The sequence below is a fragment of the Oncorhynchus tshawytscha genome, unplaced genomic scaffold (assembly GCF_018296145.1).
Source record: "Oncorhynchus tshawytscha isolate Ot180627B unplaced genomic scaffold, Otsh_v2.0 Un_scaffold_7219_pilon_pilon, whole genome shotgun sequence".
Lineage (NCBI taxonomy): Eukaryota > Metazoa > Chordata > Actinopteri > Salmoniformes > Salmonidae > Oncorhynchus > Oncorhynchus tshawytscha.
In genome coordinates this window covers 272,501-286,441 of record NW_024609719.1, presented here as the reverse complement: position 1 = coordinate 286,441, position 13,941 = coordinate 272,501, and the positions used below count along the sequence as shown (strand labels likewise).

The 13,941-nt window shown below is 49.8% G+C and overlaps 2 protein-coding genes across 2 annotated transcripts in view; both read left to right on the top strand.

Annotated features, from left to right (window-relative positions):
- Positions 1–1,377: 1,377 nt before the first annotated feature.
- Positions 1,378–11,098, top strand: LOC121845629 (neurotrypsin-like). The gene is made up of 4 exons (XM_042317246.1): positions 1,378–2,008; positions 4,584–4,722; positions 9,516–9,691; positions 11,040–11,098. Exons 1-4 carry the CDS (start codon positions 1,633–1,635, stop codon positions 11,096–11,098), a joined length of 750 nt encoding a protein of 249 aa, XP_042173180.1. The 5' UTR covers positions 1,378–1,632.
- A 4-nt stretch (positions 11,099–11,102) lies between these two features.
- Positions 11,103–13,941, top strand: part of LOC121845628 (neurotrypsin-like) — a gene marked incomplete at its 5' end in the record, with an annotated part of 63,376 nt that continues 60,537 nt past the window's right edge. The window contains 1 exon segment of the mRNA XM_042317245.1: positions 11,103–11,188. Within this exon segment, the coding sequence (XP_042173179.1) occupies positions 11,103–11,188 (86 nt within the window).

Sequence of the window (13,941 nt, the reverse complement as noted above, 5' to 3'; positions counted from 1 at the left end):
TTTATGTAACCAGGTAGGAGAGTTGAGAACACCTTTATGTAACCAGGTAGGAGAGTTGAGAACACCTTTATGTAACCAGGTAGGAGAGTTGAGAACACCTTTATTTAACCAGGTAGGAGAGTTGAGAACACCTGTATTTAACCAGGTAGGAGAGTTGAGAACAAATTCTCATTTACAACAGCGACCTGGCCAAGATAAAGCAAAGCAGTACGACACAAACAACAACACAAAGTTACACATGGAATAAACAAAACGTACAGTCAATAACACAATAGAAAAGTCCATGTACAGTGGTATACTATATACAGTGTGTGCAAATGAGGTGAGATAAGGGAGGTGAAGGCCATAAATAGGCCGTAGTGGCGAAGTAAATATAATATAGCAATTAAACACTGGAATGGTCGAATGAGAAAGCCTACCAGCTCTTTACGATGTAGGACGAGTCTTCAACCAGGAACCAAGAGGTAGCTGATGTGTGGGATGTATAAGGTGAATTAACATATTGTTCAATTCAATTCATTATTATTGTTCTTATTCTCATGTTATTTGTTTGTTCATTATTATTAATGAACAAACATCTCAACTCCAGCCACTTTAATAATGGGAATTGATGGGAAATGATGTAAATATATCACTAGCCACTTTAAACAATGCTACCTTATATAATGTTACTTACCCTACATTATTCATCTCATATGCATACGTAGATACTGTACTCTATATCATCGACTGCATCCTTATGTAATACATGTATCACTAGCCACTTTAACTATGCCACTTTGTTTACATACTCATCTCATATGTATATACTGTACTCGATACCATCTACTGTATCTTGCCTATGCTGCTCTGTACCATCACTCATTCATATATCCTTATGTACATATTCTTTATCCCCTTACACTGTGTATAAGACAGTAGTTGTGGAATTGTTAGTTAGATTACTTGTTGGTTATTACTGCATTGTCGGAACTAGAAGCACAAGCATTTCGCTACACTCGCATTAACATCTGCTAACCATGTGTATGTGACAAATAAAATTTGATTTGATTTATTCTCATGTTATTTGTTTTTTCTCTGATTATGATCATAATCACAGCCCTGTAGGATACATCCACCTTGTTATGACTCATCAATAGGACTATTACAATAACACACACACACACACACACACACACACACAGGGCTCTTGTGTGCTTCTCAGTGCTAGAGGCGTCACTACAGACCCTGGTTCGATTCCAGGCTGAATCACAACCGACCGGGGTAGGGTTTGGCCAGGGTAGACCGTAATTGTAAAATAAGAATTTGTTCTTTAACTGACTTGCCTAGTTAAATAAAGGTTATACGCAACACACAAGCGCGAGAGTCACTCGGGATCTCATTAACTACCGGGCTCGAGGCACGAGCTCTGTTTCGTTCATTGATCCGCGTCTCTTTTTAAAAACTCCTTTCTTGCCTGGTATTCTCACTCACACACACCCGGTCCCGGTCGATCCTATCCCACACTATGTAGACAGGTTCAGAATCAAGAGAGCGCGTTTCTGAGAAGACGTGGCGTGAACCGGTTTAGTGTTTATTTCTCTCTCTCGGTTATGGACTACATTTGAGAGCGAGAGGAGAGGGAGAAAAGAAATGTCTAGGCTACTCTACAACAACATCATGGACTCTGTTCTCCTCTCAGTCGTTACGCTGGTAGTTGTTTTCGCCTCCTCTTCCTACTCTCTTTCCTCCTCCGACGTCGTTCCCTCTCCTTCCTTCATTCTACCGTTTACCGACTGTGTCCAGAGCCGCGGGAGAGACGGGTTCTACCAAGGGGCTGTGGACGTGACGGAGTCCGGTGTGGTGTGTATGAGGTGGAGCGAGGTAGCGGGGTTTGAGGAGCGCTATCCGGGTAGAGGGCTGGGGGATCATAACCGCTGTCGGAACCCGGACAACAGGATCAGACCCTGGTGCTTCTTCAGGAACAGCCGCGGCAGAACGGACTGGGGCTACTGCGACTGTAAACAAGGTAGAGGAAGGGAGAGAGGTGTGTGTGTGTGTGTGTGTGTGTGTGGCAACAGCGGGCATGTCTCAGCAGATGGAAGCATCTCATTAGTATTGAGGTATGTGTCTGGTTGGTGGCTAGACTAAGACACGTTGTTATGTTAAAATGTACCAAGATCGACAAGCTGTCAGGTAATAGGGGAGACTCTACCAAGATAGACAAGCTGTCAGTCATTAGGGGAGACTCTACCAAGACAGACAGGCTGTCAGTCATTAGGGGAGACTCTACCAAGACAGACAGGCTGTCAGTCATTAGGGGAGACTCTACCAAGACAGACAAGCTGTCAGTCATTAGGGGAGACTCTACCAAGACAGACAGGCTGTCAGTCATTAGGGAGACTCTACCAAGATAGACAAGCTGTCAGTCATTAGGGGAGACTCTACCAAGATCGAAAAGCTGTCAGTCATTAGGGGAGACTCTACCAAGATCGAAAAGCTGTCAGTCATTAGGGGAGACTCTACCAAGATAGACAAGCTGTCAGTCAATAGGGGAGACTCTACCAAGACAGACAAGCTGTCAGTCATTAGGGGAGACTCTACCAAGACAGACAGGCTGTCAGTCATTAGGGGGAGACTCTACCAAGATAGACAAGCTGTCAGTCATTAGGGAGACTCTACCAACATAGACAAGCTGTCAGTCATTAAGGGGAGACTCTACCAACATAGACAAGCTGTCAGTCATTAGGGTGGGGGAGACTCTACCAACATAGACAAGCTGTCAGTCATTAGGGTGGGGGAGACTCTACCAACATAGACAAGCTGTCAGTCATTAGGGTGGGGGAGACTCTACCAACATAGACAAGCTGTCAGTCATTAGGGGGACACTCTACCAAGACAGACAAGCTGTCAGTCATTAGGGGGAGACTCTACCAAGATAGACAAGCTGTCAGTCATTAGGTGGAGACTCTACCAAGATAGACAAGCTGTCAGTCATTATGGGGAGACTCTACCAAGATAGACAAGCTGTCAGTCATTAGGGAGACTCTACCAAGATAGACAAGCTGTCAGTCATTAGGGGGAGACTCTACCAAGACAGACAAGCTGCCAGACAAGCTGTCAGTCATTAGTGGGAGACTCTACCAACATAGACAAGCTGTCAGTCATTGGGGGAGACTCTACCAAGATAGACAAGCTGTCAGTCAATAGGGGAGACTCTACCAAGATAGACAAGCTGCCAGACAAGCTGTCAGTCATTAGGGGAGACTCTACCAAGACAGACAGGCTGTCAGTCATTAGGGGAGACTCTACCAAGATAGACAAGCTGCCAGACATTAGGGTGGGGGAGACTCTACCAACATAGACAAGCTGTCAGTCATTAGGGGGAGACTGTACCAAGATAGACAAGCTGTCAGTCATTAGGGGAGACTCTACCAAGATAGACAAGCTGTCAGTCATTAGATGGAGACTCTACCAAGACAGACAGGCTGTCAGTCATTAGGGGAGACTCTACCAAGACAGACAAGCTGTCAGTCATTAGGGGAGACTCTACCAAGATAGACAAGCTGTCAGTCATTAGGGTGGGGGAGACTCTACCAACATAGACAAGCTGTCAGTCATTAGGGGGAGACTGTACCAAGATAGACAAGCTGTCAGTCATTAGTGGGAGACTCTACCAACATAGACAAGCTGTCAGTCAATAGGGGAGACTCTACCAAGATCGAAAAGCTGCCAGTCAATAGGGGAGACTGTACCAAGACAGACAAGCTGTCAGTCATTAGGGGGAGACTGTACCAAGATAGACAAGCTGTCAGTCATTAGGGGGAGACTCTACCAAGATAGACAAGCTGTCAGTCATTAGGAGGAGACTCTACCAAGATAGACAAGCTGTCAGTCATTAGGGGAGACTCTACCAACATAGACAAGCTGTCAGTCATTAGGAGGAGACTCTACCAAGACAGACAAGCTGTCAGACAAGCTGTCAGTCATTAGGGGAGACTCTACCAACATAGACAAGCTGTCAGTCATTAGGAGGAGACTCTACCAAGACAGACAAGCTGTCAGTCATGTCAGTCATTAGGGGAGACTCTACCAACATAGACAAGCTGTCAGTCATTAGGGGAGACTCTACCAACATAGACAAGCTGTCAGTCATTAGGAGGAGACTCTACCAAGACAGACAAGCTGTCAGACAAGCTGTCAGTCATTAGGGGAGACTCTACCAACATAGACAAGCTGTCAGTCATTAGGGGGAGACTACCAAGATAGACAAGCTGTCAGTCATTAGGGGGAGACTCTACCAAGACAGACAAGCTGTCAGTCATTAGGGGGAGACTCTACCAAGACAGACAAGCTGTCAGTCATTACGGGGAGACTCTACCAAGACAGACAAGCTGTCAGTCATTAGGGGGAGACTACCAAGACAGACAAGCTGTGTGATTTAGTAGTGCTGTACCGGACGTTCTCTGCAGGGACTGACTAATGTTCTGACGATGTTCTGTGTCTCTCTCTCTCTCTGTCACTCTTGCTCTGTCACTCTCTTTCTCTTTCTCTTTACCTCAGTGGAAAATGATCTAAACGGTGTGTGTGTGTGTCTCGTCCAGGGTCAGTGCGCCTGCAGGGCGGCCGCTCTAAGCTGGATGGCAGGGTGGAGGTGTATCTACAGGGGGTCTGGGGGTCTGTCTGTGGTGATGACTGGGGAGACCAGGACGCTACAGTGGTCTGCAGACAGCTGGGACAGGGGTGAGTCACACCCATGCGCGGGCACAACACACACACACACACACACGCACACTCACATATGCAGTCTCACAAACGCACAAAGAAAGAGGTAGTGAAAAAGAAAGGAGGGGAGCGGTTATCCTAGAAAAAGGAGGGGAGCGGTTATCCTAGAAAAAGGAGTGGAGCGGCTATCCTAGAAAAATAAAGGAGGGGAGCGGTTATCCTAGAAAAAGGAGGGGAGCGGTTATCCTAGAAAAAGGAGGGGAGCGGTTATCCTAGAAAAAGGAGGGGAGCGGTTATCCTAGAAAAAGGAGTGGAGCGGTTATCCTAGAAAAAGGAGGGGAGCGGTTATCCTAGATAAAGAAAGGAGGGGAGTGGTTATCCTAGATAAAGGAAGGAGGGGAGAGGTTATCCTAGAAAAAGGAGTGGAGCGGCTATCCTAGAAAAATAAAGGAGGGGAGCGGTTATCCTAGAAAAATAAAGGAGTGGAGTGGTTATCCTAGAAAAATAAAGGAGTGGAGTGGTTATCCTAGAAAAATAAAGGAGGGAGTGGTTATCCTAGAAAAATAAAGGAGGAGGAGGGGAGTGGTTATCCTAGAAAAATAAAGGAGGGGAGCGGTTATCCTAGAAAAAGGAGGGGAGCGGTTATCCTAGAAAAATAAAGGAGGGGAGCGGTTATCCTAGAAAAATAAAGGAGGGGAGCGGTTATCCTAGAAAAATAAAGGAGGGGAGCGGTTATCCTAGAAAAATAAAGGAGGGGAGCGGTTATCCTAGAAAAAGAAAGGAGGGGAGCGGTTATCCTAGATAAAGGGCTAAGAGGCGACAACTACTAAATGTCTCTTCAATATATCTCTTATTTATATCTCTTTAACAGTAGTGGATCTGGACCAGATGATGTAGCAGGTCTCTAGACAGGACAGGTGATGTAACAGGTGATGTAGCAGGTCTCTAGACAGGATAGATGATGTAGCAGGTCTCTAGACAAGACAGATGATGTAGCAGGTCTCTAGACAGGACAGATAATGTAACAGGTGATGTAGCAGGTCTCTAGACAGGACAGATGATGTAACAGGTGATGTAGCAGGTCTCTAGACAGGACATGTGATGTAGCAGGTCTCTAGACAGGACATTTGATGTAGCAGGTCTCTAGACAGGACAGATGATGTAGCAGGTGATGTAGCAGGTCTCTAGACAGGACAGGTGATGTAGCAGGTCTCTAGACAGGACAGATGATGTAACAGGTGATGTAGCAGGTCTCTAGACAGGACAGATAATGTAGCAGGTCTCTAGACAGGACAGGTTATGTAGCAGGTCTCTAGACAGGACAGGTGGGGTATCAGGTCTCTAGACAGGACAGATGATGTAGCAGGTCTCTAGACAGGACATATGATGTAGCAGGTCTCTAGACAGGACAGATTATGTAGCAGGTCTCTAGACAGGACAGATGATGTAGCAGGTGATGTAGCAGGTCTCTAGACAGGACAGGTGATGTAGCAGGTCTCTAGACAGGACAGATGATGTAACAGGTGATGTAGCAGGTCTCTAGACAGGACAGATAATGTAGCAGGTCTCTAGACAGGACAGGTGATGTATCAGGTCTCTAGACAGGACAGATGATGTAGCAGGTCTCTAGACAGGACATATGATGTAGCAGGTCTCTAGACAGGACAGATTATGTAGCAGGTCTCTAGACAGGACAGATAATGTAACAGGTGATGTAGCAGGTCTCTAGACAGGACAGATGAAGTAACAGGTCATGTAGCAGGTCTCTAGACAGGACAGATGCTGTAACAGGTGATGTAGCATGTCTCTAGACAGGACAGGTGATGTAACAGGTGATGGAGCAGATCTCTAGACAGGACAGATGATGTAGCAGGTCTCTAGACAGGACAGATGATGTAACAGGTGATGTAGCAGGTCTCTAGACAGGACAGATAATGTAACAGGTGATGTAGCAGGTCTCTAGACAGGACAGATGATGTAACAGGTGATGTAGCAGGTCTCTAGACAGGACAGATGATGTAACAGGTGATGTAGCAGGTCTCTAGACAGGACAGATGATGTAACAGGTGATGTAGCAGGTCTCTAGACAGGACAGATGATGTAACAGGTGATGGAGCAGGTCTCTAGACAGGACATATGATGTAGCAGGTCTCTAGACAGGACAGATGATGTAACAGGTGATGTAGCAGGTCTCTAGACAGGACATATGATGTAACAGGTGATGGAGTAGGTCTCTAGACAGGACAGATGGTGCAACAGATGATGTAGCAGGTCTCTAGACAGGACAGATGATGTAACAGATGATGTAGCAGGTCTCTAGACAGGACAGATGATGTAACAGATGATGTAGCAGGTCTCTAGACAGGACAGATGATGTAACAGATGATGTAGCAGGTCTCTAGACAGGACAGATGATGTAACAGATGATGTAGCAGGTCTCTAGACAGGACAGATGATGTAGCAGGTCTCTAGACAGGACAGATGATGTAGCAGGTGATGTAGCAGGTCACTAGACAGGACAGATGATGTAGCAGGTCTCTAGACAGGACAGATGATGTAACAGGTCTCTAGACAGGACAGATGATGTAACAGGTGATGTAGCAGGTCTCTAGACAGGACAGATGATGTAGCAGGTCTCTAGACAGGACAGATGATGTAACAGGTGATGTAGCAGGTCTCTAGACAGGAAAGATGATGTAACAGGTGATGTAGCAGGTCTCTAGACAGGACAGATGATGTAGCAGGTCTCTAGACAGGACAGATGATGTAGCAGGTCTCTAGACAGGACAGATGATGTAGCAGGTGATGTAGCAGGTCTCTAGACAGGACAGATGATGTAACAGGTGATGTAGCAGGTCTCTAGACAGGACAGATGATGTAGCAGGTCTCTAGACAGGACAGATGACTTCTAAATGTGGTGTTTAACCTGGACTCTTTAGATTCTCCTTTCCTCCTCTCCTCTCTCCTTTCCTCTCCACTCGTCTCCTCTCCTTCCCTCTCCTTGCTCCTCTCCTTTCCTCTCCGCTCTCCTTTCCTCTCTCCTTTCCTCTCCTCTCCACTCTTCTCCTCTCCTTTCCTCTCCGCTCTCCTTTCCTCTCTCCTTTCCTCTCCACTCTTCTCCTCTCCTTTCCTCTCCGCTCTCCTTTCCTCTCTCCTTTCCTCTCCTCTCCACTCTTCTCCTCTCCTTTCCTTTCCGCTCTCCTTTCCTCTCTCCTTTCCTCTCCACTCTTCTCCTCTCCTTTCCTCTCCGCTCTCCTTTCCTCACTCCTTTCCTCTCCACTCTTCTTCTCTCCTTTCCTCTTCGCTCTCCTTTTTGCTCTCCTTTCCTCTCTCCTTTCCTCTCTCCTTTCCTCTCCACTCTTCTCCTCTCCTTTCCTCTCTGCTCTCCTTTCCTCTCGTCTCTCCTTTCCTCTCTCATTTCCTCGCCTCCTCTCCTCTCCGCTCTCCTCTTCTCCACAGTCTTCGTAGTCTGTCCCATCCTGACCCTCAGATTCCACCCCCCCCCCACCTCAAGTCCTTAGCTAGCTATTTACCCCCTACTCCATCACACACACTTAATGTAGTGGTATAGACTGTGGGTCATAGCCTGTAGAAAGGGATACTGTACTGTGGGTCATAGCCTGTAGAAGGGGATACTGTACTGTGGGTCATAGCCTGTAGAAGGGGATACTGTACTGTGGGTCATAGCCTGTAGAAAGGGATACTGTACTGTGGGTCATAGCCTGTAGAAGGGGATACTGTACTGTGGGCCATAGCCTGTAGAAGGGGATACTGTACTGTGGGTCATAGCCTGTAGAAGGGGATACTGTACTGTGGGTCATAGCCTGTAGAAGGGGATACTGTACTATGGGTCATAGCCTGTAGAAGGGGATACTGTACTGTGGGTCATAGCCTGTAGAAGGGGATACTGTACTGTGGGTCATAGCCTGTAGAAGGGGATACTGTACTGTGGGCCATAGCCTGTAGAAGGGGATACTGTACTGTGGGTCATAGCCTGTAGAAGGGGATACTGTACTGTGGGTCATAGCCTGTAGAAGGGGATACTGTACTGTGGGTCATAGCCTGTAGAAGGGGATACTGTACTGTGGGTCCTAGCCTGTAGAAGGGGATACTGTACTGTGGGTCCTAGCCTGTAGAAGGGGATACTGTACTGTGGGTCATAGCCTGTAGAAGGGGATACTGTACTGTGGGTCATAGCCTGTAGAAGGGGATACTGTACTGTGGGTCCTAGCCTGTAGAAGGGGATACTGTACTGTGGGTCATAGCCTGTAGAAGGGGATACTGTACTGTGGGTCATAGCCTGTAGAAGGGGATACTGTACTGTGGGTCATAGCCTGTAGAAGGGGATACTGTACTGTGGGCCATAGCCTGTAGAAGGGGATACTGTACTGTGGGTCAACAGGGACAGGAAGGAGGAGGGAGATGTGGACAGATCTTATCCAGAGACAGAGCTCCTCAGCTGTGGTGGGAGAGGTGGAGAGACCCATTGATTTCCCTGGTGGAAATAGAGACGCTACGACCTCTGACATGCTGACACTGATACACACGCACACACACATACACACACACACACACACACACACACACACACACACACACACACACACACACACACACACACACACAACGCACACACACACAGCGCCAAAGTTCAGGTCAGAGGAGAGGAAAGAGGGGATACAGACAGACATGCTAAAGAGGGTGACAGTGATTGGTTTAAAATGACTACTTGTGTGTGTGTGTGTGTGTGTGTGGGCCTGCGTGTGTCTGTCTGTCTGTCTGTCTGTGTCTCCATCTCTCTCTCCCTGTAGTTTCCCTGGCCGAGCGCGCTCCTCCGCCCTATCTCCTCGAGGGGGTGTGGTCAGAATGCACTGGGGGGCGGTCCACTGTCAGGGGGAGGAGCCTGATATACTGCAGTGTCCCAGTGTTCCATGGAACGGAGGGGAGTGTCCCCACGCTGCAGGGGTCACCTGTACCACAATGGAAGGTAGGAGGGGAGTGTCCCCACTCTGCAGGGGTCACCTGTACCACAATGGAAGGTAGGAGGGGAGTGTCCCCACTCTGCAGGGGTCACCTGTACCACAATGGAAGGTAGGAGGGGAGTGTCCCCACTCTGCAGGGGTCACCTGTACCACAATGGAAGGTAGGAGGGGAGTGTCCCCACTCTGCAGGGGTCACCTGTACCCCAATGGAAGGTGGTGTTGGGAGGGACTAGTACTATTCAGACTGGGCTAGTACTATTCAGACTGGGCTAGTACTATTCAGACTGGAATAGTACTATTCAGACTGGACTAGTACTATTCAGACTGGACAAGTAGTATTCAGACTGGGCTAGTACTATTCAGACTGGACTAGTACAATTCACACTGGACTAGTAGAAAATGTGTGGGGGTTAGGATAAGGGAGGGTAGTAACTCTGTCCTCTGTGTTTCGGTGTGTCTGTGTCCAGTGGGTTAGGGTTAGGGGGTAGTAACTCTGTCCTCTGTGTTTCGGTTAGGGTTAGGGTTAGGGGGTAGTAACTCTGTCCTCTGTGTTTCGGTGTGTCTGTGTCCAGTGGGTTAGGGTTAGGGTTAGGGGTAGTAACTCTGTCCTCTGTGTTTCGGTTAGGGTTAGGGTTAGGGTTAGGGGGTAGTGACTCTGTCCTCTGTGTTTCGGTTAGGGTTAGGGGGTAGTAACTCTGTCCTCTGTGTTTCGGTGTGTCTGTGTCCAGTGGGTTAGGGTTAGGATTAGGGGGGTAGTAACTCTGTCCTCTGTGTTTCGGTGTGTCTGTGTCCAGTGGGTTAGGATTAGGGGGTAGTAACTCTGTCCTCTGTGCTTCGGTGTGTCTGTGTCCAGTGGGTTAGGGTTAGGGGGTAGTAACTCTGTCCTCTGTGTTTTGTTGTGTCTGTGTCCAGTGGGTTAGGGTTAGGGGGTAGTAACTCTGTCCTCTGTGTTTCGGTGTGTCTGTGTCCAGTGGGTTAGGGTTAGGGTTAGGGGGTAGTAGTAACTCTGTCCTCTGTGTTTCGGTGTGTCTGTGTCCAGTGGGTTAGGGTTAGGGGTTAGGGTTAGGGTTAGGGGGTAGTAACTCTGTCCTCTGTGTTTCGGTGTGTCTGTGTCCAGTGGGTTAGGGTTAGGGGGTAGTAACTCTGTCCTCTGTGTTTCGGTGTGTCTGTGTCCAGTGGGTTAGGGTTAGGGGGTAGTAACTCTGTCCTCTGTGTTTCGCTGTGTCTGTGTCCAGTGGGTTAGTATTAGGGGGTAGTAACTCTGTCCTCTGTGTTTCGGTGTGTCTGTGTACAGTGGGTTAGGGTTAGGGGGTAGTAACTCTGTCCTCTGTGTTTCGGTGTGTCTGTGTACAGTGGTTGCGTTGGTGCCAGTGAGGTTGGTGGGGGGTGTCAGCGTGGGAGGGGCGTGTTGAGGTTTTCCACGGGGGCGTGTGGGGATCCGTCTGCGACGACCAATGGGATGAGAGTGACGTGGAGGTCGTCTGTCGACAGCTGGGCCTGGGGTGAGAACACACACACACACACACCTTAAGCACACACACACACACACACCTTAAGCACACACACACACACACACACACTTTAAGCACACACAGATACACACACCTGACATGGATTTCAGCTATAGATCCTAATCCGGGGATCCACATCCTCTCGTATCTATAGATCCTAATCCAGGTAGCCACATCCTCTCGTAGCTATAGATCCTAAACAGGGGATCCACATCCTCTCGTAGCTATAGATCCTAAACAGGGGATCCACATCCTCTCATAGCTATAGAACCTAATCCAGGAAGCCACATCCTCTCGTAGCTATAGATCCTAATCCAGGAAGCCACATCCTCTCGTAGCTGTAGATCCAAATCCAGGAAGCCACATCCTCTCGTAGCTATGGATCCTAATCCAGGTAGCCACATCCTCTCATAGCTATAGATCCTAAACAGGGGTACACTACAGGATGGTGGGTTCAATACCAGCTGGGGCCAGGATGGTGGATTCACTACAGGATGGTGGGTTCATTACCCGCTGGGGCCAGGATAGTGGGTTCAATACCCGCTGGGGCCAGGATGGTGGGTTCACTACCCACTGGGGCCAGGATGGTCAGTTCAGAACCCGCTGGTGCCAGGATGGTGGGTTCAATACCCGCTGGGGCCAGGATGGTGGGTTCAATACCCGCTGGGGCCAGGATGGTGGATTCACTACAGGATGGTGGGTTCAATACCAGCTGGGGCCAGGATGGTGGGTTCACTACATGATGGTGGGTTCAATACCTGCTGGGGCCAGGATAGTGGGTTCACTACCCACTGGGGCCAGGATGGTGGGTTCAATACCCACTGGGGCCAGGATGGTGGGTTCAATACCCGCTGGTGCCAGGATGGTGGATTCACTACAGGATGGTGGGTTCAATACCCGCTGGGGCCAGGATGGTGGATTCAATACCCGCTGGGGCCAGGATGGTGGGTTCAATACCCGCTGGGGCCAGGATGGTGGGTTCACTACAGGATGGTGGGTTCAATACCCGCTGGGACCAGGATGGTGGGTTCACTACCCACTGGGCCCAGGATGGTGGGTTCAATACCCGCTGGGGCCAGGGTGGTGGGTTCACTACAGGATGGTGGTTTCAATACCAGCTGGGGCCAGGATGGTGGATTCACTACAGGATGGTGGGTTCATTACCCGCTGGGGCCAGGATAGTGGGTTCAATACCCGCTGGGGCCAGGATGGTGGGTTCACTACCCACTGGGGCCAGGATGGTGGGTTCAATACCCGCTGGTGCCAGGATGGTGGATTCACTACAGGATGGTGGGTTCAATACCCACTGGGGCCAGGATGGTGGATTCAATACCCGCTGGGGCCAGGATGGTGAGTTCAATACCCGCTGGGGCCAGGATGGTGGATTCACTACAGGACGGTGGGTTCAATACCCGCTGGGGCCAGGATGGTGGATTCACTACAGGATGGTGGGTTCAATACCCGCTGGTGCCAGGATGGTGGATTCAATACCCGCTGGGGCCAGGATGGTGGGTTCATAACCTGCTGGGGCCAGGATGGTGGATTCAATACCCATGGGGCCAGGATGGTGGGTTCAATACCCGTTGGGGCCAGGATGGTGGGTTCACTACAGGATGGTGGGTTCAATACCCGCATTGGGGCCAGGATGGTGGGTTCAATACCCATTGGGGCCAGGATGGTGGATTCACTACAGGATGGTGGGTTCAATACCCGCTGGGGCCAGGATGGTGGGTTCACTACAGGATGGTGGGTTCAATACCCGCTGGGACCAAGATGGTGGGTTCACTACCCACTGGGCCCAGGATGGTGGGTTCAATACCCGCTGGGGCCAGGGTGGTGGGTTCACTACAGGATGGTGGGTTCAATACCAGCTGGGGCCAGGATGGTGGATTCACTACAGGATGGTGGGTTCATTACCCGCTGGGGCCAGGATAGTGGGTTCAATACCCGCTGGGGCCAGGATGGTGGGTTCACTACCCACTTGGGCCAGGATGGTGGGTTCACTACCCACTGGGGCCAGGATGATGGGTTCACTACAGGATGGTGGGTTCAATACCCGTTGGGGCCAGGATGGTGGGTTCAATACCCGCTGGTGCCAGGATGGTGGGTTCACTACCCACTGGGGCCAGGATGGTGGGTTCAATACCCGCTGGGGCAAGGATGGTGGATTCAATACCCGCTGGGGCCAGGATTGTGGGTTCAATACCCACTGGGGCCAGGATGGTGGGTTCAATACCCACTGGGGCCAGGGTGGTGGGTTCACTACAGGATGGTGGGTTCAATACCATTTGGGGCCAGGATGGTGAGTTCACTACATGATGGTGGGTTCAATACCCGCTGGGGCCAGGATGGTGGATTTAATACCCGCTGGGGCCAGGATGGTGGGTTCAATGCCCGCTGGGGCCAGGATGGTGGGTTCAATACCCGCTGGGGCCAGGGTCGTGGGTCCACTACAGGATGGTGGGTTCAATACCAGCTGGGGCCAGGATGGTGGATTCACTACAGGATGGTGGGTTCATTACCCGCTGGGGCCAGGATGGTGGGTTCAATACCCGCTGGTGCCAGGATGGTGGATTCACTACAGGATGGTGGGTTCAATACCCACTGGGGCCAGGATGGTGGATTCAATACCTGCTGGGGCCAGGATGGTGGGTTCAATACCCGCTGGGGCCAGGATGGTGGATTCACTACAGGACGGTGGGTTCAATACCCGCTGGGGCCAGGATGGTGGATTCACTACAGGA